This window comes from Cherax quadricarinatus, chromosome 91 (assembly GCF_038502225.1).
Source record: "Cherax quadricarinatus isolate ZL_2023a chromosome 91, ASM3850222v1, whole genome shotgun sequence".
Taxonomy (NCBI): domain Eukaryota; kingdom Metazoa; phylum Arthropoda; class Malacostraca; order Decapoda; family Parastacidae; genus Cherax; species Cherax quadricarinatus.
In genome coordinates, this window is record NC_091382.1 from 8814920 (window position 1) to 8841652 (window position 26733).

The 26733-nt window shown below is 44.3% G+C and overlaps 2 protein-coding genes across 2 annotated transcripts in view; one reads left to right on the forward strand and one right to left on the reverse strand.

Moving 5' to 3' along the window:
* Nucleotides 1-26733, reverse strand: part of LOC138855363 (uncharacterized) — a gene marked incomplete at its 3' end in the record, with an annotated part of 151521 nt that overhangs the window by 88111 nt on the left and 36677 nt on the right. The window lies entirely within an intron of this gene.
* LOC128704836 (uncharacterized) overlaps nucleotides 9965-26733 on the forward strand; it is a 39688-nt gene continuing 22919 nt past the window's right edge. Inside the window, exons 1-3 of the mRNA XM_070104372.1 lie at nucleotides 9965-10032; nucleotides 25111-25273; nucleotides 26373-26522. Of these exons, the coding sequence (XP_069960473.1) occupies nucleotides 10027-10032; nucleotides 25111-25273; nucleotides 26373-26522 (319 nt within the window). The 5' untranslated portion in view covers nucleotides 9965-10026. The remainder of the gene's footprint in view (nucleotides 10033-25110; nucleotides 25274-26372; nucleotides 26523-26733) is intronic.

The following is a 26733-nucleotide window of genomic DNA, read 5'->3' on the forward strand; positions in this document are numbered from 1 at the left end:
ATATATATAATGGATTAAAGTTGGATAAATTTAAATTTAGAAGGGACATAGGTAAGTACTGGTTTTCGAACAGAGTTGTGGATGCGTGGAGCAATCTCCCGAGTAGTTTAATCAAGGCTAAGACCTTGGGTAGCTTTAAAAAGAGATTGGACGGATATATGAGTGGGAGGGGCTGGGTTTGATTGTTGTCATTGGGTACGGGAGGATATTCTTGACCTGGCCTTCTGCAGTGTTCCTCCATTCTTATGTTGTTATGTCTGTGAAATCTGCGAGTGACAGGTAGTCTATAGTGACTCACGAAATCGTAATGACACGATTGCAAACAAACCATACCCCGGCCGGGATTGAACCCGCGGCGGGCTGGAGTTTTGAGACTCTCTGACCGCGGGTTCAATCCCGGCCGGGGTATGGTTTAGTCTACAGTGCTGCTCTACCTGGCCTGACTCACTCCTAGCTACTACTAATAAACACCTGTATGATCGCCCTGTTCTATTGTAAATTACTAATTGCTATTCGTTGAGTACTTGATAGTGTGTGTGTGTGTGTGTGTGTACTCACCTATTTGTGGTTGCAGGGGTCGAGTCTTAGCTCCTGGCCCCGCCTCTTCACCGGTTGCTACTGGGCCCTCTCTCTCCCCGCTCCATGAGCTTTATCAAACCTCGTCTTAAAACTGTGTATGGTTCCTGCCTCCACTACGTCATTTTCTATGCTATTCCACTGCCTTACAACTCTATGACTGAAGAAATTCTTCCTAATATCTCTCTGACTCATTTGTGTCTTCAACTTCCAATTGTGGCCTCTTGTTTCTGTGTCCCCTCCCTGGAACATCCTGTCTTTGTCCACCTTGTCTATTCCACGCAATATTTTATATGTCGTTATCATGTCTCCCCTGACCCTCCTGTCCTCCAGTGTCGTCAGGCCGATTTCCCTTAATCTTTCTTCACAGGACTTTCCCCTTAGCTCTGGAACTAACCTTGTCGCAAACCTTTGTACTTTCTCTAGTTTCTTGACGTGCTTTATCAAGTGCGGGTTCCAAACAGGTGCTGCATACTCCAGTATGGGCCTGACATACACGGTGTACAGTGTCTTGAACGATTCCTTACTAAGGTATCGGAATGCTGTTCTCAGGTTTGCCAGGCGCCCATATGCTGCAGCAGTTATCTGATTGATGTGTGCTTCCGGAGACATGCTCGATGTTATACTCACCCCAAGATCTTTCTCCTTGAGTGAGGTTTGCAGTCTTTGGCCACCTAGCCTATACTCTGTCTGTGGTCTTCTATGCCCTTCCCCTATCTTCATGACTTTGCATTTGGCAGGATTAAATTTGAGAAGCCATTTGCTGGACCAGGTGTCCAGTCTGTCCAGGTCTCTTTGAAGTCCTGCCTGGTCCTCATCAGATTTAATTCTCCTCATTAACTTCACATCATCTGCAAACAGGGACACTTTTGAGTCTAACCCTTCCATCATGTCGTTCACATATACCAAAAATAGCACTGGTCCTAGGACCGACCCCTGTGGGACCCCGCTCGTCACAGGTGCCCACTGTGATACATCATTACGTACCATGACTCGTTGTTGCCTCCCTGTCAGGTATTCTCTGATCCATTGCAGTGCCCTTCCTGTTATATGAGCCTGATGCTCTAGCTTCTGCACTAATCTCTTGTGAGGAACTGTGTCAAAGGCCTTCTTGCAGTCCAAGAAGATGCAATCAACCCACCCCTCTCTCTCGTGTCTTACTTCTGTTATTTTATCATAAAACTGTGTGTGTGTGTGTGTGTGTGTGTGTGTGTGTGTGTGTGTGTGTGTGTGTGTGTGTGTGTGTGTGTGTGTGTGTGTGTGTGTGTGTGTATGCTAGTGGGTTTGGGTTTCATAAGGACTGCCAATTAAGGGCCAGTAGTCTTGTCGCAGTGTTCCTCTTTTCTTATATTATCAAACAATACTTTCTAAATTGGCTTCTAATTATATCTGCAATTATGGATTCTAATAATTTTCTCACTACTGATATGAAACTGAGTGAGTAGTTATGCATGTAGGACTCAAGAAGTACTCTTCCATACACCAGGTACGATTCTTATTTGTACTGATTCATTGCAAACATTAGTTAGCGGCTAGTTAAATTCCCTTATGCATTCTTTGAGAATCCGTTTGAAACAGTTGGCTGGAACCCAGCCAACTATCTATAATAACTGTATGTATGTGTGTATATATATATATATATATATATATATATATATATATATATATATATATATATATATATATATATATATATATATATATATATATATATGTGTGTGTGTGTTATTTATTTTTTTTTTTTTTTTTTTTTTATTATCACACTGGCCGATTCCCACCAAGGCAGGGTGGCCCGAAAAAGAAAAACTTTCACCATCATTCACTCCATCACTGTCTTGCCAGAAGGGTGCTTTACACTACAGTTTTTAAACTGCAACATTAACACCCCTCCTTCAGAGTGCAGGCACTGTACTTCCCATCTCCAGGACTCAAGTCCGGCCTGCCGGTTTCCCTGAATCCCTTCATAAATGTTACTTTGCTCACACTCCAACAGCATGTCAAGTATTAAAAACCATTTGTCTCCATTCACTCCTATCAAACACGCTCACGCATGCCTGCTGGAAGTCCAAGCCCCTCGCACACAAAACCTCCTTTACCCCCTCCCTCCAACCCTTCCTAGGCCGACCCCTACCCCGCCTTCCTTCCACTACAGACTGATACACTCTTGAAGTCATTCTGTTTCGCTCCATTCTCTCTACATGTCCGAACCACCTCAACAACCCTTCCTCAGCCCTCTGGACAACAGTTTTGGTAATCCCGCACCTCCTCCTAACTTCCAAACTACGAATTCTCTGCATTATATTCACACCACACATTGCCCTCAGACATGACATCTCCACTGCCTCCAGCCTTCTCCTCGCTGCAACATTCATCACCCACGCTTCACACCCATATAAGAGCGTTGGTAAAACTATACTCTCATACATTCCCCTCTTTGCCTCCAAGGACAAAGTTCTTTGTCTCCACAGACTCCTAAGTGCACCACTCACTCTTTTTCCCTCATCAATTCTATGATTCACCTCATCTTTCATAGACCCATCCGCTGACACGTCCACTCCCAAATATCTGAATACGTTCACCTCCTCCATACTCTCTCCCTCCAATCTGATATTCAATCTTTCATCACCTAATCTTTTTGTTATCCTCATAACCTTACTCTTTCCTGTATTCACCTTTAATTTTCTTCTTTTGCACACCCTACCAAATTCATCCACCAATCTCTGCAACTTCTCTTCAGAATCTCCCAAGAGCACAGTGTCATCAGCAAAGAGCAGCTGTGACAACTCCCACTTTGTGTGTGATTCTTTATCTTTTAACTCCACGCCTCTTGCCAAGACCCTCGCATTTACTTCTCTTACAACCCCATCTATAAATATATTAAACAACCATGGTGACATCACACATCCTTGTCTAAGGCCTACTTTTACTGGGAAAAAATTTCCCTCTTTCCTACATACTCTAACTTGAGCCTCACTATCCTCGTAAAAACTCTTCACTGCTTTCAGTAACCTACCTCCTACACCATACACTTGCAACATCTGCCACATTGCCCCCCTATCCACCCTGTCATACGCCTTTTCCAAATCCATAAATGCCACAAAGACCTCTTTAGCCTTATCTAAATACTGTTCACTTATATGTTTCACTGTAAACACCTGGTCCACACACCCCCTACCTTTCCTAAAGCCTCCTTGTTCATCTGCTATCCTATTCTCTGTCTTACTCTTAATTCTTTCAATTATAACTCTACCATACACTTTACCAGGTACACTCAACAGACTTATCCCCCTATAATTTTTGCACTCTCTTTTATCCCCTTTGCCTTTATACAAAGGAACTATGCATGCTCTCTGCCAATCCCTAGGTACCTTACCCTCTTCCATACATTTATTAAATAATTGCACCAACCACTCCAAAACTATATCCCCACCTGCTTTTAACATTTCTATCTTTATCCCATCAATCCCGGCTGCCTTACCCCCTTTCATTTTACCTACTGCCTCACGAACTTCCCCCACACTCACAACTGGCTCTTCCTCACTCCTACAAGATGTTATTCCTCCTTGCCCTATACACGAAATCACAGCTTCCCTATCTTCATCAACATTTAACAATTCCTCAAAATATTCCCTCCATCTTCCCAATACCTCTAACTCTCCATTTAATAACTCTCCTCTCCTATTTTTAACTGACAAATCCATTTGTTCTCTAGGCTTTCTTAACTTGTTAATCTCACTCCAAAACTTTTTCTTATTTTCAACAAAATTTGTTGATAACATCTCACCCACTCTCTCATTTGCTCTCTTTTTACATTGCTTCACCACTCTCTTAACCTCTCTCTTTTTCTCCATATACTCTTCCCTCCTTGCATCACTTCTACTTTGTAAAAACTTCTCATATGCTAACTTTTTCTCCCTTACTACTCTCTTTACATCATCATTCCACCAATCGCTCCTCTTCCCTCCTGCACCCACTTTCCTGTAACCACAAACTTCTGCTGAACACTCTAACACTACATTTTTAATCCTACCCCATACCTCTTCGACCCCATTGCCTATGCTCTCATTAGCCCATCTATCCTCCAATAGCTGTTTATATCTTACCCTAACTGCCTCCTCTTTTAGTTTATAAACCTTCACCTCTCTCTTCCCTGATGCTTCTATTCTCCTTGTATCCCATCTACCTTTTACTCTCAGTGTAGCTACAACTAGAAAGTGATCTGATATATCTGTGGCCCCTCTATAAACATGTACATCCTGAAGTCTACTCGACAGTCTTTTATCTACCAATACATAATCCAACAAACTACTGTCATTTCGCCCTACATCATATATTGTATACTTATTTATCCTCTTTTTCTTAAAATATGTATTACCTATAACTAAACCCCTTTCTATACAAAGTTCAATCAAAGGGCTCCCATTATCATTTACACCTGGCACCCCAAACTTACCTACCACACCCTCTCTAAAAGTTTCTCCTACTTTAGCATTCAGGTCCCCTACCACAATTACTCTCTCACTTGGTTCAAAGGCTCCTATACATTCACTTAACATCTCCCAAAATCTCTCTCTCTCCTCTGCATTCCTCTCTTCTCCAGGTGCATACACGCTTATTATGACCCACTTCTCGCATCCAACCTTCACTTTAATCCACATAATTCTTGAATTTACACATTCATATTCTCTTTTCTCCTTCCATAACTGATCATTTAACATTACTGCTACCCCTTCCCTTGCTCTAACTCTCTCAGATACTCCAGATTTAATCCCATTTATTTCCCCCCACTGAAACTCTCCTACCCCCTTCAGCTTTGTTTCGCTTAGAGCCTGGACATCCAACTTCTTTTCATTCATAACATCAGCAATCATCTGTTTCTTGTCATCCGCACTACATCCACGCACATTTAAGCATCCCAGTTTTATAAAGTTTTTCTTCTTCTCTTTTTTAGTAATTGTATACAGGAGAAGGGGTTACTAGCCCATTGCTCCCGGCATTTTAGTCGCCTCATACGACACGCATGGCTTACGGAGGAAAGATTCTTTTCCACTTCCCATGGACATGGACAATAGAAAAAGAAAAAACCTAAAAAATATATATGAAAGTGTGACAAAGAGCTATTTTAGAAAAAAAAAGGAGAAAAACCTAGATGTATGTATATATATATATGCATGTGCGTGTCTGTGAAGTGTGACCAAAGTGTAAGTAGTAGTAGCAAGATATCCCTGTTATCTAGCGTGTTTATGAGACAGAAAAAGAAACCAGCAATCCTACCATCATGCAAAACAGTTACAGGTTTTTGTTTCACAGTCATCTGGCAGGACGGTAGTACTTCCCTGGGTGGTTGCTGTATATATAAACACTGATCTCTGGCCGAAGGAGACTCGAACCTACGAACCTTGGAACAAGGTACGCAGTGCTACACCATTCTCACCACACTGGATCAATACCTTAGCGCCTAGCACAATGCTAGACGTTGATCCAAGGCAGCCAGCTTTCAGGGAGAAGGCTTATAGCTTTTCATCTCATCCTCTGCATGCATCAGCCTTACTAGAGATTTTAACAATGCAAGGAATTTGCAAGAGCAGGCGAAATATACACAAACACTGATCTTGGCCAGAGATCACTGTTTGTGTGTATATATATACATATATATATATATATATATATATATATATATATATATATATATATATATATATATATATATATATATATATAAATATATATATATATATATATATATATATATATATATATATATATATATATATATATATATATATATATATATATATATATATATATATATATATATAACAAGTCGGCCGTCTCCCACCGAGGCAGGGTGACCCAAAAAGAAAGAAAATCCCCAAAAAGAAAATACTTTCATCATTCAACACTTTCACCACACTGGTCCACACACCCCCTACCTTTCCTAAAGCCTCCTTGTTCATCTGCTATCCTATTCTCCGTCTTACTCTTAATTCTTTCAATAATAACTCTACCATACACTTTACCAGGTATACTCAACAGACTTATCCCCCTATAATTTTTGCACTCTCTTTTATCCCGTTTGCCTTTATACAAAGGAACTATGCATGCTCTCTGCCAATCTCTAGGTACCTTACCCTCTTCCATACATTTATTAAATAATTGCACCAACCACTCCAAAACTATATCCCCACCTGCTTTTAACATTTCTATCTTTATCCCATCAATCCCGGCTGCCTTACCCCCTTTCATTTTACCTACTGCCTCACGAACTTCCTCCACACTCACAACTGGCTCTTCCTCACTCCTGCAAGATGTTATTCCTCCTTGCCCTATACACGAAATCACAGCTTCCCTATCTTCATCAACATTTAACAATTCCTCAAAATATTCCCTCCATCTTCCCAATACCTCTAACTCTCCATTTAATAACTCTCCTCTCCTATTTTTAACTGACAAATCCATTTGTTCTCTAGGCTTCCTTAACTTGTTAATCTCACTCCAAAACTTTTTTTTATTTTCAACAAAATTTGTTGATAACATCTCACCCACTCTCTCATTTGCTCTCTTTTTACATTGCTTCACCACTCTCTTAATCTCTCTTTTTCTCCATATACTCTTCCCTCCTTGCATCACTTCTACTTTGTAAAAACTTCTCATATGCTAACTTTTTCTCCCTTACTACTCTCTTTACATCATCATTCCACCAATCGCTCTTCTTCCCTCCCGCACCCACTTTCCTGTAACCACAAACTTCTGCTGAACACTCTAACACTACATTTTTAAACCTACCCCATACCTCTTCGACCCCATTGCCTATGCTCTCATTTGGCCATCTATCCTCCAATAGCTGTTTATATCTTACCCTAACTGCCTCCTCTTTTAGTTTATAAACCTTCACCTCTCTCTTCCTTGATGCTTCTATCCTCCTTGTATCCCATCTACCTTTTACTCTCAGTGTAGCTACAACTAGAAAGTGATCTGATATATCTGTGGTCCCTCTATAAACATGTACATCCTGAAGTCTACTACAATAAGATCACAGTAAACAGGTGATATCACAAAATGCAAATCAATCTCTTTGAAAAATATAGTGAACTCCCAAGTGCTTTCTTGATTTCTCACATTATCAAAGAACTATAAAAATAATAGAATAACAAATGGCTTATAAGGCCAAGATAACACCTCACGGTCAACATCCGACACCTCCCCCGTTCCTTAATAATGATGCGGGTGAGATGGTCAAGGACTTGCCAAACATAGCTTAAATTCTTCCCGAATTTTGTTAATTATAAATTAATCTAATTTGTATAATCCTAAATCAATATTCATATTAAAATCAAAAGTATTTTTTTTTTTGAAGCTTGATTCAATTATATTTCTCTCAATCAAAGATCTGCTTGATACAACTTTTTCGACCTTTTGAAAATCAATTATGTGGTTAAAATCTCTGACGTCTATAAACAGAGAATTAGACTTTTTTGTTTGTTTGTTTTTTACACAGGGTTTGACAAGGTTAAGGATCCCTAGCTTTATTCACAAGCTATTTACAGGTTAAGGATCCCTAGGTTTACTGACAAGCTATTTACAGGTTAAGGATCCGTAGCTTTATTGACAAGCTATTTACAGGTTAAGGATCCCTAGCTTTATTGACAAGCTATTTACAGGTTAAGGATCCCTAGCTTTATTGACAAGCTATTTACAGGTTAAGGATCCGTAGCTTTATTGACAAGCTATTTACAGGTTAAGGATCCGTAGCTTTATTGACAAGCTATTTACAGGTTAAGGATCCCTAGCTTTATTGACAAGCTATTTACAGGTTAAGGATCCCTAGTTTTATTGACAAGCTATTTACAGGTTAAGGATCCCTAGCTTTATTGACAAGCTATTTACAGGTTAAGGATCCCTAGCTTTATTGACAAGCTAAGAGCTGTTACCTACATCAGCTCATATGAAAGCATTTTTATTGTTATGAGACGTACAAGTAGGGAAGAGGATGAAGTTGGAGCCATCTAGACTCTCGTCCAGTTCTAATGCTATATTTATATTGTTGTAATCGTAGTTTTAAGCTTTTCCCAATTTTTATTTTATAGTAAATAAACTTCTAATTAGAAGTTATTTTACTATATCAAGATTTTTAAATACAACTTTGATTTAAAAACTCTTAAATAAAGAAAGTATATCAAGAAAGTTTTCATGATAAGAGAGAACCAACAAATTCTTGGTTGAATATGACTCTCCTTTTTAAGATTTGTAAAAAGTAATTCTAGCCATTTTAAAGTATTTTTCTCATTCTTTCTGAATGAGAATTCAGAAAGTTTACCTTTATCGTGTGTAGAATAATAGTGCAAATAAGAAGTTATATGTTGGTTTTATGTATATTTTGAGTTTAAAATCATGGTTCCCTTTAATAATTAAAATATCTAAAAAAGGAAATGAGTTATATTGCTCAAACTCAACAGTAAAATTTATGGAATGAGATAGACTATTTAATTCAACAAGAAAATGGTTTCTATTATCTTAGGCATTAGACATAAAACCTTACCAACATATCTGTACCACTTAGGTCTACTGGGTATGATTTTGTTAACCAATCTTGTTTCAAAATATTCCATGTACAAACTGATAAGGATATGTGAGAGAGAATTTCCCATTGCAATAACGAAATATTTATCGAAATATAACAAACTATATTTCGATAAATATATCGAAATATACTAGGGAATAGCTTGTCTCTTTTCCACGTGAGTCGGCAGCTTAAAGTTATCTCAAATATTAACAGTAATGTTGACTGGAAGCATCGTCAAAGATGAGGTGTGATATTTAGCATGTGTTGCCTTGTTTGCTGTCAGTCTGCCTTGTCATGTTAAGTGAAAATGTGTGGCAGTAGTAAGTTGAAGAGAGATTTCCTCACAACCGAAGGATCCAGGTTGAATCCTGGGCGAAGTGAGACATGTAAGTGACGTTACCTAAATGAGGACAATAAAAATTAGCCACACTGTTTAACTGTCTTCAGTTATCCTGGATAATTAAGCCTCTGGAATTACTAATCCTTAAGAGGACTTCACCCTCTATCCCTTTTCTTCCCTTGATGATCGGTAGAGACGTCTTCCATCACGACATCCTGTGACTTCATAGATAAAGTGACGTTATATTCTCCAACTAACCTATTCCTCACCTAATACACACACACACACACACACATATATGTGTGTGTGTGTGTGTACTCACTCACCTATTCGTACTCACCTATTTGTGGTTGCAGGGGTCGAGTCCTAGCTCCTGGCCCCGCCTCTTCACCGGTTGCTACTGTGTGTGTGTGTGTGTGTGTATTAGGTGAGAAGAGGATCGTGGAAAACAGGACTGTATTTAGTATATAAGAGAGACGTTGTGGTCGCCTGTGCCAGACTTCCTGGAGCCTCAGTGTGGTGTACACTGTTACTCTCTCCTCACATCATGAAGGTAAGGTACGCCACCCTTGCTTACCTCATCACAAGTGTTTCGGAGTGGTTAGTGATTTTATGTAATGTATGGATGAGGGTAAGGTACCTTGGGACTGGCAGAGAGGAAGCATAGTTCCTTTGTATAAAGGTAAAGGGAACAAAACAGTGTAAAAGTTATAGGCTGGTAATGAGATTCACCAAGACTGCTGGATTGAACACTTCACTTCGGCTCACTCTTTTGTACTCGGCTGAAGAAGCCTACTGAGTAGGCGAAGCTTTTCGGAATAAAGATACCCCACTGTTGCACATGTGTTTTATCAAACTGTTGGTACTGTATACCATTTTAATATTCACTTCAATGCTGAGGGACTGATCACCTCAAACTATTTCTTTATGTATTACTATTGGTAGAATATCCGACAATATGTTAGATTAAAGGATACATGTGCAACTAATGCGACATTTTACCGTGGAAACGTTTCGCCCTCCAGAAACTTTGCCAAGACGTTAAAAACAATACAGGGACTGTCTCTGGTATTCTGTGTATAATACTGATAAGAGTCCACAAATAACTCGGGTTATTTGTTCATTGTTCCAGTTAACATAAGAACATAAGAACGAAGGAACACTGCAGAAGGCCTACTGGCCCATGCGAGGCAGGTCCAAGTCTCCTACCGGCTTAAGCCAATGCACCCAACCTAGTCAGGTCAGGTCACATTGACTTAAGGGAGGAACACGGCAACCGACCTGGTAGCACAAGCTATCAGGTCCAACTCACACCCACCCACATCCACTCATGTATTTATCCAACCTATTTTTAAAGCTACACAACGTTCTGGCCTCTATAACTGTACTCGGGAGTTTTGTTGCAAATAGGTTTGATCCGAGGAAGCGGAGGGTACCTCTATTGTTCCATTTTGTTCTTGATACGTTCACTGGTTAGTGAAATGTCTCTACGAGAAAGATACTGTATATGTGTCTTATTCATCCACACAAGTGTAAACTTGATTTAGTCATAGGTGTAACACCTCCACTCACTCGGGAAAACACCTCCGGGTTGAAGACTTAGACACATGTGCAACGTTTGGGTATCTTTATCTGTCTTTATCAATGCAAATTAGACGACATAACTGAAGAACAATAGACATATGTACGAAAGACTAGGTAATGGACTACTAGGTCAGATGTTGTGATTCTTCCTTAAGTGACTGTGACCTGACCTGATTAAGTTAAGGCATTGGCTAAAGCCGGTGGGAGAATTGGACTTGCCTCTCATGGGCCAGTAGGCCTGCTGCAGTGTTCCTTATTTCTTATATTCTTATTTTCTTATCAGTCCCTTAGCCTTGGAGTTGGTCAAGAATCTGAAGACTCCTCAAGACTACGGTGCTCTTCACCAACTTCAAGACTGAGGGACTGATTACCTCATCTTTTGTATACAACTCTACTGTTTTCCAATTACGTCCTTGAATTTGTATTGATAAAGCCACTGGAGGACGAAACATCTACAGTAAAGATACCCGGATGCTGCACATATATATAAATTTTCATCTGAACTTGTCCCAACTTCAGAGTTCATGGAACGAAGTTTGGGAAAACTGAACAATGTACCTGAGAACATAAGAAAGGAGGAACACTTCAGCAGGCCTGCTGGCCCATTCTAGGCAGGTCCTTCACAATCCATCCACTACTTCAGATATATGGCAGACGTGGTCAAGAAAATTTTCGTTCTTCAACTCATTATTAAAGTGGTCCAAAACGTGTCGTCTTAACTACGAACTAAGAACGTCAGCTTTTTAACGTACAGAAAAGGGATTTAGCGCTAAATCTTCACTAGAACGAAATACAAAGGTGACACCAGTCAGTGCTGACACCAGTCAGTGCTGACACCAGTGAAATATACCAGTCAGTGCTGACACTAGTGATATATACCAGTCAGTGCTGACACCAGTGAAATATACCAGTCAGTGCTGACACTAGTGATATATATCATTCAGTGCTGACACTAGTGATATACACCAGTCAGTGCTGACACTAGTGATATATACCAGTCAGTGCTGACACTAGTGATATATACCAGTCAGTGCTGACACTAGTGATATATACCAGTCAGTGCTGACACTAGTGATATATACCAGTCAGTGCTAACACTAGTGATATATACCAGTCAGTGCTGACACTAGTGATATATACCAGTCAGTGCTGACACCAGTGAAATATACCAGTCAGTGCTGACACTAGTGATATATATCATTCAGTGCTGACACTAGTGATATACACCAGTCAGTGCTGACACTAGTGATATATACCAGTCACTGCTGACACTAATGACATACACCAGTCAGTGCTGACACTAATGATATACGCCAGTCAGTGCTGACACTAGTAATATACATCATTCAGTGCTGATACTAGTGAGATGCACTATCAGTGCTGACACTAGTAATATACATCATTCAGTGCTGATACTAGTGAGATACAATGTCAGTGCTGACACGAGTGAGATACACTGTCAGTGCTGACACTAGTGAGACTGTCAATACTGACAATGGAGAGACTCTCAGTGCTGACACTAGTGAGACTGTGAGTGCTGACATTAGTGAGACTGTGAGTGCTGACACTAGTGAGATACAACTGTCAGTGCTGACACTAATGAGATGCAACTGTCAGTGCTGACACTAGTGAGATTCAACCGTCAGTGCTGACACTAGTAAGACTGTCAGTGCTGACACTAGTGAAACTCTCAGTGCTGACACTAGTGAGAATGTCAGTGCTGACACTAGTGAGACTGTCAGTGCTGACACTAGAGAGATACAACTGTCAGTGCTGACGCTAGTGAGATACAATTGTCAGTGCTGACACTAGTGAGATACAATTGTCAGTGCTGACACAAGTGAGATACAACTGTAAATGCTGACACTAGTGAGATACAGCTGTCAGTGCTGACACTAGTGAGACTGTCATTGCTGACACTAGTGAGATACAACTGTCATTTCTGACACCCTAGTGAGACTGCCAGTGCTGACACTAGTAAGACACAACTGTCGGTGCTGACACTAGTGAGACTGTCAGTGCTGACACTAGTGAGATACAACTGTCAGTGCTGACTAGTGAGATATCCTGTCAGTGCTGACGCTAGATACACTGTCAGTCCTGACGCTAGTGAGATACACTCAGTGCTGACACTAGTGAAACACACTGTCAGTGCTGATACTAGTGAGACACTATCAGTGCTGACACTAGTGATATACTGTCAGTGCTGACACTAGTGAGACACTGTCAGTGCTGACACTAGTGAGACACTGTCAGTGCTGACACTAGTGAGACACTGTCAGTGCTGACACTAGTGATATACTGTCAGTGCTGACACTAGTGAGACACTGTCAGTGCTGACACTAGTGAGACACTGTCAGTGCTGACACTAGTGATATACTGTCAGTGCTGACACTAGTGAGACACTGTCACTGCTGACACTAGTGATATACTGTCAGTGCTGACACTAGTGAGACACACTGTCAGTGCTGACACTAGTGATATACTGTCAGTGCTGACACTAGTGAGACACTGTCACTGCTGACACTAGTGATATACTGTCAGTGCTGACACTAGTGAGACACTGTCACTGCTGACACTAGTGATATACTGTCAGTGCTGACACTAGTGAGACAAACTGTCAGTGCTGACACTAGTCTTAACCTTGCTTCAAGCATGGTCGAAACGTTCTACATAACTGGTATAAGCTGCAGAACAATCCCTACAAGAGAGAATTTTTTAACAGCGACGTTTCGGTCCATCCTTCACAACATAAAGATCAAGAATGGTCCGAAACTTCCTCAAATATATTATGCATTAATTTGCATACTATATTCGGCCTCTGTTATTGTTCATAAGTATCTGTAATTTTGTATTACATTTTATTACTATTATTATTAAATTATTTCATTATTATTATTTAATAGTTATCAGTATTTTATAATTATTATTATTTTATTTTATTATCACTATTAGTAGGTAGTAGGTTGGTAGACAGCAACCACCCAGGGAGGTACTACCGTCCTGTGGTAGTAGGTTGGTAGACAACAACCACCCAGGGAGGTACTACCGTCCTGTGGTAGTAGGTTGGTAGACAGCAACCACCCAGGGAGGTACTACCGTCCTGTGGTAGTAGGTTGGTAGACAGCAACCACCCAGGGAGGTACTACCGTCCTGTGGTAGTAGGTTGGTAGACAGCAACCACCCAGGGAGGTACTACCGTCCTGTGGTAGTAGGTTGGTAGACAACAACCACCCAGGGAGGTACTACCGTCCTGTGGTAGTAGGTTGGTAGACAGCAACCACCCAGGGAGGTACTACCGTCCTGTGGTAGTAGGTTGGTAGACAGCAACCACCCAGGGAGGTACTACCGTCCTGTGGTAGTAGGTTGGTAGACAGCAACCACCCAGGGAGGTACTACCGTCCTGTGGTAGTAGGTTGGTAGACAGCAACCACCCAGGGAGGTACTACCGTCCTGTGGTAGTAGGTTGGTAGACAGCAACCACCCAGGGAGGTACTACCGTCCTGTGGTAGTAGGTTGGTAGACAGCAACCACCCAGGGAGGTACTACCGTCCTGTGGTAGTAGGTTGGTAGACAACAACCACCCAGGGAGGTACTACCGTCCTGTGGTAGTAGGTTGGTAGACAGCAACCACCCAGGGAGGTACTACCATCCTGTGGTAGTAGGTTGGTAGACAGCAACCACCCAGGGAGGTACTACCGTCCTGTGGTAGTAGGTTGGTAGACAGCAACCACCCAGGGAGGTACTACCGTCCTGTGGTAGTAGGTTGGTAGACAGCAACCACCCAGGGAGGTACTACCGTCCTTTAGTAGTAGGTTGGTAGACAGCAACCACCCAGGGAGGTACTACCGTCCTGTGGTAGTAGGTTGGTAGACAGCAACCACCCAGGGAGGTACTACCGTCCTGTGGTAGTAGGTTGGTAGACAGCAACCACCCAGGGAGGTACTACCATCCTGTGGTAGTAGGTTGGTAGACAGCAACCACCCAGGGAGGTACTACCATCCTGTGGTAGTAGGTTGGTAGACAGCAACCACCCAGGGAGGTACTACCGTCCTGTGGTAGTAGGTTGGTAGACAGCAACCACCCAGGGAGGTACTACCGTCCTGTGGTAGTAGGTTGGTAGACAGCAACCACCCAGGGAGGTACTACCGTCCTGTGGTAGTAGGTTGGTAGACAGCAACCACCCAGGGAGGTACTACCGTCCTGTGGTAGTAGGTTGGTAGACAGCAACCACCCAGGGAGGTACTACCGTCCTGTGGTAGTAGGTTGGTAGACAACAACCACCCAGGGAGGTACTACCGTCCTGTGGTAGTAGGTTGGTAGACAGCAACCACCCAGGGAGGTACTACCATCCTGTGGTAGTAGGTTGGTAGACAGCAACCACCCAGGGAGGTACTACCGTCCTGTGGTAGTAGGTTGGTAGACAACAACCACCCAGGGAGGTACTACCGTCCTGTGGTAGTAGGTTGGTAGACAACAACCACCCAGGGAGGTACTACCGTCCTGTGGTAGTAGGTTGGTAGACAGCAACCACCCAGGGAGGTACTACCGTCCTGTGGTAGTAGGTTGGTAGACAGCAACCACCCAGGGAGGTACTACCATCCTGTGGTAGTAGGTTGGTAGACAGCAACCACCCAGGGAGGTACTACCGTCCTGTGGTAGTAGGTTGGTAGACAGCAACCACCCAGGGAGGTACTACCGTCCTGTGGTAGTAGGTTGGTAGACAGCAACCACCCAGGGAGGTACTACCGTCCTGTGGTAGTAGGTTGGTAGACAGCAACCACCCAGGGAGGTACTACCGTCCTGTGGTAGTAGGTTGGTAGACAGCAACCACCCAGGGAGGTATTACCGTCCTGTGGTAGTAGGTTGGTAGACAGCAACCACCCAGGGAGGTACTACCGTCCTGTGGTAGTAGGTTGGTAGACAGCAACCACCCAGGGAGGTACTACCGTCCTGTGGTAGTAGGTTGGTAGACAGCAACCACCCAGGGAGGTACTACCGTCCTGTGGTAGTAGGTTGGTAGACAGCAACCACCCAGGGAGGTACTACCATCCTGTGGTAGTAGGTTGGTAGACAGCAACCACCCAGGGAGGTACTACCGTCCTGTGGTAGTAGGTTGGTAGACAGCAACCACCCAGGGAGGTACTACCGTCCTGTGGTAGTAGGTTGGTAGACAGCAACCACCCAGGGAGGTACTACCGTCCTGTGGTAGTAGGTTGGTAGACAGCAACCACCCAGGGAGGTACTACCGTCCTGTGGTAGTAGGTTGGTAGACAGCAACCACCCAGGGAGGTACTACCGTCCTGTGGTAGTAGGTTGGTAGACAGCAACCACCCAGGGAGGTACTACCGTCCTGTGGTAGTAGGTTGGTAGACAACAACCACCCAGGGAGGTACTACCGTCCTGTGGTAGTAGGTTGGTAGACAGCAACCACCCAGGGAGGTACTACCATCCTGTGGTAGTAGGTTGGTAGACAGCAACCACCCAGGGAGGTACTACCGTCCTGTGGTAGTAGGTTGGTAGACAGCAACCACCCAGGGAGGTACTACCGTCCTGTGGTAGTAGGTTGGTAGACAGCAACCACCCAGGGAGGTACTACCGTCCTTTAGTAGTAGGTTGGTAGACAGCAACCACCCAGGGAGGTACTACCGTCCTGTGGTAGTAGGTTGGTAGACAGCAACCACCCAGGGAGGTACTACCGTCCTGTGGTAGTAGGTTGGTAGACAGCAACCACCCAGGGAGGTACTACCATCCTGTGGTAGTAGGTTGGTAGACAGCAACCACCCAGGGAGGTACTACCATCCTGTGGTAGTAGGTTGGTAGACAGCAACCACCCAGGGAGGTACTACCGTCCTGTGGTAGTAGGTTGGTAGACAGCAACCACCCAGGGAGGTACTACCGTCCTGTGGTAGTAGGTTGGTAGACAGCAACCACCCAGGGAGGTACTACCGTCCTGTGGTAGTAGGTTGGTAGACAGCAACCACCCAGGGAGGTACTACCGTCCTGTGGTAGTAGGTTGGTAGACAGCAACCACCCAGGGAGGTACTACCGTCCTGTGGTAGTAGGTTGGTAGACAACAACCACCCAGGGAGGTACTACCGTCCTGTGGTAGTAGGTTGGTAGACAGCAACCACCCAGGGAGGTACTACCATCCTGTGGTAGTAGGTTGGTAGACAGCAACCACCCAGGGAGGTACTACCGTCCTGTGGTAGTAGGTTGGTAGACAACAACCACCCAGGGAGGTACTACCGTCCTGTGGTAGTAGGTTGGTAGACAACAACCACCCAGGGAGGTACTACCGTCCTGTGGTAGTAGGTTGGTAGACAGCAACCACCCAGGGAGGTACTACCGTCCTGTGGTAGTAGGTTGGTAGACAGCAACCACCCAGGGAGGTACTACCATCCTGTGGTAGTAGGTTGGTAGACAGCAACCACCCAGGGAGGTACTACCGTCCTGTGGTAGTAGGTTGGTAGACAGCAACCACCCAGGGAGGTACTACCGTCCTGTGGTAGTAGGTTGGTAGACAGCAACCACCCAGGGAGGTACTACCGTCCTGTGGTAGTAGGTTGGTAGACAGCAACCACCCAGGGAGGTACTACCGTCCTGTGGTAGTAGGTTGGTAGACAGCAACCACCCAGGGAGGTATTACCGTCCTGTGGTAGTAGGTTGGTAGACAGCAACCACCCAGGGAGGTACTACCGTCCTGTGGTAGTAGGTTGGTAGACAGCAACCACCCAGGGAGGTACTACCGTCCTGTGGTAGTAGGTTGGTAGACAGCAACCACCCAGGGAGGTACTACCGTCCTGTGGTAGTAGGTTGGTAGACAGCAACCACCCAGGGAGGTACTACCGTCCTGTGGTAGTAGGTTGGTAGACAGCAACCACCCAGGGAGGTACTACCGTCCTGTGGTAGTAGGTTGGTAGACAGCAACCACCCAGGGAGGTACTACCGTCCTGTGGTAGTAGGTTGGTAGACAACAACCACCCAGGGAGGTACTACCGTCCTGTGGTAGTAGGTTGGTAGACAGCAACCACCCATGGAGGTACTACCGTCCTGTGGTAGTAGGTTGGTAGACAGCAACCACCCAGGGAGGTACTACCATCCTGTGGTAGTAGGTTGATAGACAGCAACCACCCAGGGAGGTACTACCATCCTGTGGTAGTAGGTTGGTAGACAGCAACCACCCAGGGAGGTACTACCGGCCTGTGGTAGTAGGTTGGTAGACAGCAACCACCCAGGGAGGTACTACCATCCTGTGGTAGTAGGTTGATAGACAGCAACCACCCAGGGAGGTACTACCATCCTGTGGTAGTAGGTTGGTAGACAGCAACCACCCAGGGAGGTACTACCGTCCTGTGGTAGTAGGTTGGTAGACAGCAACCACCCAGGGAGGTACTACCGTCCTGTGGTAGTAGGTTGGTAGACAGCAACCACCCAGGGAGGTATTACCGTCCTGTGGTAGTAGGTTGGTAGACAGCAACCACCCAGGGAGGTACTACCATCCTGTGGTAGTAGGTTGATAGACAGCAACCACCCAGGGAGGTACTACCATCCTGTGGTAGTAGGTTGGTAGACAGCAACCACCCAGGGAGGTACTACCATCCTGTGGTAGTAGGTTGGTAGACAGCAACCACACAGGGAGGTACTACCGTCCTGTGGTAGTAGTATGGTACACAGCAACCACCCAGGGAGGTACTACCGTCCTGTGGTAGTAGGTTGGTAGACAGCAACCACCCAGGGAGGTATTACCGTCCTGTGGAAGTAGTTTGGTAGACAGCAACCACCCAGGGAGGTACTACCGTCCTGTGGTAGTAGGTTGATAGACAGCAACCACCCAGGGAGGTACTACCGTCCTGTGGTAGTAGGTTGGTAGACAGCAACCACCCAGGGAGGTACTACCGTCCTGTGGTAGTAGGTTGGTAGACAGCAACCACCCAGGGAGGTACTACCATCCTGTGGTAGTAGGTTGGTAGACAGCAACCACCCAGGGAGGTACTACCATCCTGTGGTAGTAGGTTGGTAGACAGCAACCACCCAGGGAGGTACTACCGTCCTGTGATAGTAGGTTGGTAGAGAGCAACCACCCAGGGAGCTACTACCGTCCTGTTGTAGTAGGTTGGTAGACGGCAACCACTCAGGGAGGTACTACCGTCCTGTGGTAGTAGGTTGGTAGACAGCAACCACCCAGGGAGGTACTACCATCCTGTGGTAGGAGGTTGGTAGACAGCAACCACCCAGGGAGGTACTACCATCCTGTGGTAGTAGGTTGATAGACAGCAACCACCCAGGGAGGTACTACCATCCTGTGGTAGTAGGTTGGTAGACAGCAACCACCCAGGGAGGTACTACCGTCCTGCCAGGAGACTGTAAAACAGAAACCTGTAAATGTTTTACATGATGGTAGGATTGCTGGTGTCTCTTTCTGTCTCATAAACACGCTGGATAACAGGTATATCTTGCTACTTCTGTTTACACTTAGGTCATACTACACTGGTATGCACATGCATATGTATACATACACACATCTAGGGTTTTTCTTCTTTATCTTAATAGTTCTTGTTCTTGTTTTTTTTCTCTATTGTCCATGTGGAAGTGAAAAAGAATCTTTCCTCCGTAAGCCATGCGTGTTGTATGAGGCGACTAAAATGCCGAGAGCAATGGGCTAGTAACCCCATCTCCTGTACACATTTATTAAAAATCAGAAGAAGAAAAACTTTCTAAAGTTGGGATGCTTGAATGTGCATGGATGTAGTGTGGATGATAAGAAAGAAATGATTCCTGATGTTATGAATGAAAAGAAGTTGGATGTCCTGGCCCTAAGCGAAACAAAGCTGAAAGGGGTAGGCGAGTTTCAGTGGGGAGAAATAAATGGGATTAAGTCAGGAGTAGCTGAGAGAGTTAGCGCTAAGGAAGGGGTAGCAATAATGTTGAAGGACAAGTTATGGAACGAGAAGAGGGAATATAAATGTGTAAATTCAAGGATTATGTGGATTAAAATAAGGGTCGGATGTGAAAAGTGAGTCATAACAAGCGTGTATGCACTTGGAGAAGAGAGGAGTGCAGAAGAGAGAGAGAGAGATTTTGGGAGGTGTTAAGCGAATGTATAGGAACCTTTGAACCATGTGAGAGAGTAATTGTGGTAGGGGACGTAAATGCTAAAGTAGGAGAAACTTTTAGAGAGGGTGTGGTAGGTAAGTTTGGGGTGCCAGGTGTAAATGATAATGGGAGCCCTTTGATTGAACTTTGTATAGAAAGGGGTTTAGTTATAAGTAATACGTATTTTAAGAAATAGAGGATAAATAAGTATACAAGATATGATGTAGGACATAATGACAGTAGTATGTTGGATTATGTATTGGTGGATAAAAGACTGTTGAGTAGACTTCAGGATGTACATGTTTATAGAGAGGCCACAGATATATCAGATCACTTTCTAGTTGTAGCTACACTGAGAGTAAAAGGTAGATGGGATACAAGGAGAATAGAAGCATCAGGGAAGAGAGAGGTGAAGGTTTATAAACTAAAAGAGGAGGCAGTTAGGGTAAGATATAAACAGCTATTGGAGGATAGATGGGCTAATGAGAGCATAGGCAATGGGATCGAAGAGGTATGGGGTAGGTTTAAAAATGTAGTGTTAGAGTGTTCAGCAGAAGTTTGTGGTTACAGGAAAGTGGGTGCGGGAGGGAAGAGGAGCGATTGGTGGAATGATGATGTGAAGAGAGTAGTAAGGGAGAAAAAGTTTGCATATGAGAAGATTTTACAAAGTAGAAGTGATGCAAAGAGGGAAGAGTATATGGAAAGAAACAGAGAGGTTAAGAGAGTGGTGAATTATTATTATAATAAAAAAGAAGCGCTAAACCACAAGGGCTATACAGCGCTTCAGAGCAGGAAGGAAGCAGGGGTATCAGGTGGCAGGGGCATCAGGTGGCAAAAGGGAGAGGGATAATTAGTAGGATACGGAGAACAGCGGGGCAGTGGATAGTACAGGGGTAGAGGGTAGCAAAAGATTGAGGTAGAAAGGGCTGAGGGGAGTGCGAAAGGTATCGTCATCAGATTTTTTGGAGTAAGTCGGTTGTTGTCAAGAAGTCAGTGAGAGAGTCAGGATTAAAGGAGGGTCCATCAGCATGAAGGGAAGGTAAAGAGATAGTAGAGCAGAGACGACGTTGGAGGTAAATTCTGCGTGCTTGTTAATATAGAGGGCAGTCTAACAGAATGTGGCTAACCGATACTGGAACCTGACACGTCTCACAGACAGGAACAGGGTGCCTCTCCATGAGATACCCATGAGTAAGACCAGTGTGGTGAAGCAATGTAAAAAGAGAGCAAATAAGAGAGTGGGTGAGATGTTATCAACAAATTTTGTTGAAAATATGAAAAAGTTTTGGAGTAATATTAATAAGTTGAGAAAGCCTAGGGAACAAATGGATTTGACAGTTAAAAATAGGAGAGGAGAGTTATTAAATGAAGAGTTAGAGGCATCGGGAAGATGGAGGGAATATTTTGAGGAATTGTTAAATGTTGATGAAGATAGGGAAGCTATGATTTCGTGTATAGGGCAAGGAGGAATAACATCTTGTAGGAGTGAGGAAGAGCCAGTTGTGAGTGTGGGGGAAGAACGTGAGGCAGTGCGTAAAATGAATGGGGGTAAGGCAGCTGGGATTGACGGGATAAAGATAGAAATGTTAAAAGCAGGAGGGGATATAGTTTTGGAGTGGTTGGTGCTATTATTTAATAAATGTATGGAAGAGGGTAAGGTACCTAGGGATTGGCAGAGAGCATGCATAGTTCCTTTGTATAAAGGCAAAGGGGATAAAAGAGAGTGCAAAATTTATAGGGGAATAAGTCTGTTGAGTATACCTGGTAAAGTGTATGGTACAGTTATTATTGAAAGAATTAAGAGTAAGACAGAAAGTAGGATAGCAGATGAACAAGGAGGCTTTAGGAAAGGTAGGGGGTGTGTAGACCAAGTGTTTACAGTGAAACATATAGGTGAACAGTATTTAGATAAGGGTAAAGAGGCTTTTGTGGCATTTCTGAATTTAGAAAAGGCATATGACAGAGTGGATAGGGGGGCAATGTGGCAGATGTTGCAGGTTTATGGTATAGGAGGTAGGTTACTGAAAGCAGTGAAGAATTTTAACGAGGATAGTGAGGCTCAGGTTAGAGTATGTAGGAGAGAGGGAGATTATTTCCCAGTAAAAGTAGGCCTTAGACAATGATGTGTGATGTCACCTTGGTTGTTTAATATATTTACAGATGGGCTTGTAAGAGAAGTAAATGCGAGGGTCTTGGCAAGAGGTGCGGAGTTAAAAGATAAAGAATCAAACACAAAGATGGAGTTGTCACAGTTGCTCTTTGCTGATGACATGGTGCTTTTGGGAGATTCTGAAGAGAAGTTGCAGAGGTTGGTGGATGAATTTGGTAGGGTATGTAAGAGAAGAAAATTAAAAGTAAATATAGGAAAGAGTAAGGTTATGAGGGTAACAAAAAGATTAGGTGACGAAAGACTGGATGTCAGATTGGAGGGAGAGAGTATGGAGGAGGTTAATGTATTCAGATATTTAGGAGTGGACGTGTTAGCAGACGAGTCTATGAAGGATGAGGTGAATCACAGAATTGATGAGGGGAAAAGAGAGAGTGGTGCACTTAGGAGTCTGTGGAGACAAAGAACTCTGTCCGTGGAAGCAAAAAGGGGGATGTATGAGAGCATAGTCGTACCAACACTCTTGTATGGGTGTGAAGCATGGGTGGTGAATGTTGCAGCGAGGAGAAGGCTGGAGGCAGTGATGTCATGTCTGGGGGCAATGTGTGGAGTGAATATAATGCAGAGAATTCGTAGTTTGGAAATTAGGAGGTGTGGGATTACCAAAACTATTATCCAGAGGGCTGGGGAGGGGTTGTTGAGGTGGTTCGGACATGTAGAGAGAATGGAACAAAACAGAATGACTTCGAGAGTGTATAAATCTGTAGTGGAGGGAAGGTGGGGTAGGGGTCGGCCTAGGAAAGTTTGGAGGGAGGGGGTAAAGGAGGTTTTGTGTGCGAGGGGCTTGGACTTCCAGCAAGCGTGCATGACCGCATTTGATAGGAGTGAATGGAGACAAATAGCTTTTAATACTTGATGTGCTGTTGGAGTGTGAGCAAAGTAACATTTATGAAGGGATTCAGGGAAACCGGCAGGCCGGACTTGAGTCCTGGAGATGGGAAGTACAGTGCCTGCACTCTGAAGGAGGGGTGTTAATGTTGCAGTTTTATAACTGTAGTGTAAGCGCACCTTTTGCAAGACAGTGATGGAGTGAATGATGGTGAAAGTTTTTCTTTTTCGGGCTACCCTGCCTTGGTGGGAATCAGCCAGTGTGATAATAAAAAAAATATTATTCTTCTCCACTACTTTTCATTTCCTTTAGCACTTTATAAGCATATTCAGTTCCCTCCAATTTTCCTTCTATCTCCTCTACATCCTTCTATATTACTCATTCTCACTCGTGTACTAAAAGCTGGACCTTGATTTATGTAAACCCATTTGATGTAAACAAAAAAAATGTAACTTCGTGAATAAATCTGCTGGTAATCAAGGACCTGAGCGGAAATAAGTTACTTTGACTTCTTGGGTATCATGGGTGATTCACACATGTTCCTTTGTATGATAATTCTGTGTAACTGTATTCGTGTGTATTTGTACCAAATAAGGTTAATGCTAGACTTCCCTCCAGCCATACGACTGTGTATACTCGCGCTGTGCGTGTGTGTGTGTGTGTGTGTGTGTGTGTGTGTGTGTGTGTGTGTGTGTGTGTGTGTGTGTGTGTGTGTGTGTGTGTGTGTGTGTGTGTGTGTGTGTGTGTGTGTGTGTGTGTGTGTGTGTGTGTGTGTGTGTGTGTGTGTGTGTGTACTCACCTATTTGTACTCACCTATTTGTGGTTGCAGGGGTCGAGTCCTAGCTCCTGGCCCCGCCTCTTCACCGGTTGCTACTAGGCCCTCTCTCTCCCCGCTCCATGAGCTTTATCAAACCTCGTCTTAAAACTGTGTATGGTTCCTGCCTCCACTACGTCATTTTCTAGGCTATTCCACTGCCTTACAACTCTATGACTGAAGAAATACTTCCTACTATCTCTCTGACTCATTTGTGTCTTCAACTTCCAATTGTGGCCTCTTGTTTCTGTGTCCCCTCCCTGGAACATCCTGTCTTTGTCCACCTTGTCTATTCCACGCAGTATTTTATATGTCGTTATCATGTCTCCCCTGACCCTCCTGTCCTCCAGTGTCGTCAGGCCGATTTCCCTTAATCTTTCTTCATAGGACATTCCCCTTAGCTCTGGAACTAACCTTGTCGCAAACCTTTGTACTTTCTCTAGTTTCTTGACGTGCTTTATCAAGTGCGGGTTCCAAACAGGTGCTGCATACTCCAGTATGGGCCTGACATACACGGTGTACAGTGTCTTGAATGATTCCTTACTAAGGTATCGGAATGCTGTTCTCAGGTTTGCCAGGCGCCCATATGCTGCAGCAGTTATCTGATTGATGTGTGCTTCCGGAGACATGCTCGGTGTTATACTCACCCCAAGATCTTTCTCCTTGAGTGAGGTTTGCAGTCTTTGGCCACCTAGCCTATACTCTGTCTGTGGTCTTCTGTGCCCTTCCCCTATCTTCATGACTTTGCATTTGGCAGGATTAAATTCGAGAAGCCATTTGGTGGACCAGGTGTCCAGTCTGTCCAGGTCTCTTTGAAGTCCTGCCTGGTCCTCATCAGATTTAATTCTCCTCATTAACTTCACATCATCTGCAAACAGGGACACTTCTGAGTCTAACCCTTCCGTCATGTCGTTCACATATACCAAAAATAGCACTGGTCCTAGGACCGACCCCTGTGGGACCCCGCTCGTCACAGGTGCCCACTGTGTGTGTGTGTGTGTGTGTGTGTGTGTGTGTGTGTGTGTGTGTGTGTGTGTGTGTGTGTGTGTGTGTGTGTGTGTGTGTGTGTGTGTGTGTGTGTGTGTGTGTGTGTGTGTGTGTTTGTACTTGTAATTAATGTCGTTTACACTTCTCTTGGCAGGTAATAAACAGCTGTGGAGGAGCGGCGATGTGGGCGGGGGTGTGGGCGGCGGTGTGGGTGGCGGTGGCCGCTGCTTTAGCAAGTTCGTCCACAAACAACGAAGCTCCAGAAAGAATCGAGGAAAACCAAGAATTACAAAGCCAAGAGGAGAGAGACAAGAAAAGTAAGTTAAACTGTTTTACAAATATTAAGAGAAGTTCCCGGCATGTACATGAGCAAAAAAATCCTCAAGTATATTACAAAATTACGACATGTCAGGTAGGTTGATAACACATACGAAGGCAATTGAGTTTGACAAAAGACGGTAACAATATTAAATAGCTCTCATTAAAATCTTAAATTTTAAAGGGGTGGACCGGCAAGCCATTGGAAGGCCTCGGTCATATGACTAAAACTCGAGTCAGGAAACACTAGTCCTGTTTCCTAACGAATCTCACCTAACTTTTTGCAAGAACGACTGGTATTTCCAGTGTGGGCAGTAAGCAAAAACACCAGAATTTCTTTACTGCGGTCTCATGGCGGCTCTGGTTGGAAGGAGACTCGAAGACCTGTTTAGGTAAAGCGTTTATTTTTTATCACTAATTTTACCTCTGAGGAGGACTGATGGATTTCTTAGAAGGTTTAGCTCCCCCATTGTTTAAACTACTATATGATTTAAGAGGGTGATAAGCAAAGCCGGATTAAAATTTTGTAGGCCCCTGGGTTACAGGTACTGTGAGGCCTCCAGTGGTATTTTGTAGGCCCCTTGGGGGAGACCCTCCAGCTGGCAGAGGCCCTCCAGCTGGCAGAGGCCCTCCAGCTGGCAGAGGCTCTCCACCTCCAGCTGGCGGAGGCCCTCCAGCTGGCGGAGGCCTTCCAGCTGGCGGAGGACCTCCAGCTGGCGGAGGGCCTCCAGCTGGCGGAGGACCTCCAGCTGGCGGAGGACCTCCAGCTGGCGGAGGACCTCCAGCTGGCAGAGGCCCTCCAGCTGGCGGAGGCTTTCCAGCTGGCGGAGGCCCTCCAGCTGGCGGAGGCCCTCCAGCTGGCGGAGGCCTTCCAGCTGGCGGAGGCCCTGCAGCTGACGGAGGCGCCTGGTCTGCAGCCCCTATATGCCTTAATCCGGTCCTGGTGATAACTGATGAATGCTAGGATTCTTTTCGTTGATTTTTACATCCTAGATTCTTGCAAGCGTAAATTATAGTAAAATCATCTCTTAGAAAAGTTGAGCCATAGCTGCTTTACCTGCTTTAGCATTTTAAGATACTTTATCTGTATCATTGCAGCGCTCATCCTGGCGCAGATCAATCCCACTCAGTGTACCACCAACGACGCCATCCACACACTGGGGACCTGTATGCCGCTCGTTGAATGCAGAAGCACAGGAGGCGTAGCTAAAGGTTATTGTGTTAGTGGACTGGCCGTCTGTTGCTTAGGTAAGTATACAAACATCAATAAGTCGGTCTCCGGCTACGGGACCAGAGTTTCTCGTAAGGAAGTACGAGTGGATTACATCACATGGGTTTAAAATTTTTATTAAAGCATCAACACACAATTTCATCGTGTTACATACACAGTAATTTTATTATAAGTTACCCCTCCACTGCTGTCTCCATATGACCGCCTAGTAGTGGCCCGGTGGCCTGG